The following is a 1,730-nucleotide window of genomic DNA, read 5'->3' as shown; positions in this document are numbered from 1 at the left end:
AGATACCAGTCTGACGTCATGAGACCGCTGTTGGTGGTCACCAGGGAGACCGGGAGGAGAAGGAGCCACAACACCAGCTGGTAAGATGGAAACACTCCAACAATGAGAGCCAAACTGGTTCATCCTGACGCTCACAGATAAGAGATCAACCACACAAATGTCATTTATATCAAGTAAACATTGAGTGAGAGCTGACATGTTGTCTCATACGTACATGAAGACTTCACCTCTGATGTTTGTTTATCTAAATCAATGAATCTGTCACTTCAAACAGACATCACGTGGGGAAACAGAAGTAGACCGTAAACGCATCTTAAAGAGACACTGAGGACACAGATTTAATATAATTATGCATCTGTTCTCATGTGTTCTTTTTCAAATGTTCTTCATTTGTACAATCTCGAATAATTTAAAGTTGCGCGCTTGTAAAAGAGCTTTAAGATGTCTTACGGCTTTAAAGTAGTAAATGACGACACGCTGAGTGTGAGTGGTTCGGTCCTTCACGTGGAGCTGCAGGAGTTCCTCTTCTCGCGTTGTTTCAGTCTTTAACCTTTGGGATGTAAGGAGACAAACATCCAAACTCAAACTCTCCACTTTGTTCACCTGCAGACTGAAGCTTGGCCGACCTGTCAGCTCCGCGCTCACACGTTAATGAGCCAAGAACCGTCAGCTGGTTCAACCTGCGCGCGCGCACACGCACACACACACACACACACACACACACACACACACACACACACACACACACACACACACACACACACACACACACACACACACACACACACACAGATCAGCAGTGACGTCATGGCAGTGTTCGGTTAGCTCTGCCATGCTAACGGGGTAGACCGACGAGACTCACCTGCTAACCCCGCTCTGCTGCTGTGTGTGTGCGTGTGCGTGCGTGCGCGTGTGTGTTCTCGTTTCCTTCACACTTGTAAACAAACTGAAGTTACCAGGGAAGTTGCAACCGAATCTAAAAATCAAACTCTTTCTATATATTAGTCACATTTACATTCAAACATTTTAACCCTCGCTATGTTTTGTTCTTGTTGTTTATTGTGATCAAAAAAAAGGAGAAAGTTACAGGTGTATTGTTGGTTGCAGTACCGTGATCCACCACAGAGGGCGCTGTTTCAAAGCCATGCTGGATTTAATACAAAAGTTTGCTTTACAAAAACACACATTACAACATCTAACCCACACTAACACAGAGAGTTAAAGTGATGATGATGATGATGATGAAACCGTGAGATACAATATAAAACTACTAAAAGATCAAAATACAAAGATATAAAACAAGAACTGCAAATATTGAACTATTGTTCTGTCCTGTCCTCCTGATCCCAACTGAATCCTCTTCTTCTTCCTCTTCTGCTCCGGAATCACAGACTGCAGCATTTGTTTTCCTGCATCAGGAGCTTTGATCTGGATTTTTCTCCATTGAGAACAGAGAAGAGAGACGGAGGTGCAGCTGAATGTGTGAGCAGAGCAGCAGTGATCCAGAGTTCACTCTTACACACACACACACACACACACACACACACACACACACACACACACTCCAACACGGGAGCGTCAGGGTCCACAAAAGGAGTGCAGGCCCCCTCAGGAGTACAGGCCCCCTCAGGAGTCGGGCCTCCTCAGGAGTGCAGGCCCCCTCAGGAGTGCAGGCCCCCTCAGGAGTCGGGCCCCCTCAGGAGTCGGGCCCCCTCAGGAGTACAGGCTCC

The 1,730-nt window shown here is 46.4% G+C and overlaps 1 protein-coding gene across 1 annotated transcript in view; it reads right to left on the bottom strand.

The window, feature by feature from the left end:
- Nucleotides 1-1,092: 1,092 nt before the first annotated feature.
- LOC142990318 (gamma-aminobutyric acid receptor subunit rho-3-like) overlaps nucleotides 1,093-1,730 on the bottom strand; it is a 3,545-nt gene continuing 2,907 nt past the window's right edge. The window contains 1 exon segment of the mRNA XM_076140067.1: nucleotides 1,093-1,730. This exon segment is cut by the window's right edge and continues 153 nt beyond it. Coding sequence (XP_075996182.1) covers nucleotides 1,714-1,730 — 17 coding nt within the window. The 3' untranslated portion in view covers nucleotides 1,093-1,713.

Source organism: Genypterus blacodes, unplaced genomic scaffold (assembly GCF_046128005.1).
Source record: "Genypterus blacodes isolate CSIRO-AG114 ecotype Tasmania unplaced genomic scaffold, CSIRO-AGI_Gbla_v1 ptg000507l_1, whole genome shotgun sequence".
In the NCBI taxonomy this organism is placed as follows: Eukaryota; Metazoa; Chordata; class Actinopteri; order Ophidiiformes; family Ophidiidae; genus Genypterus; species Genypterus blacodes.
Note: the sequence above shows the minus strand (reverse complement) of the source record. Positions and strands in the feature narration are given on the sequence as shown.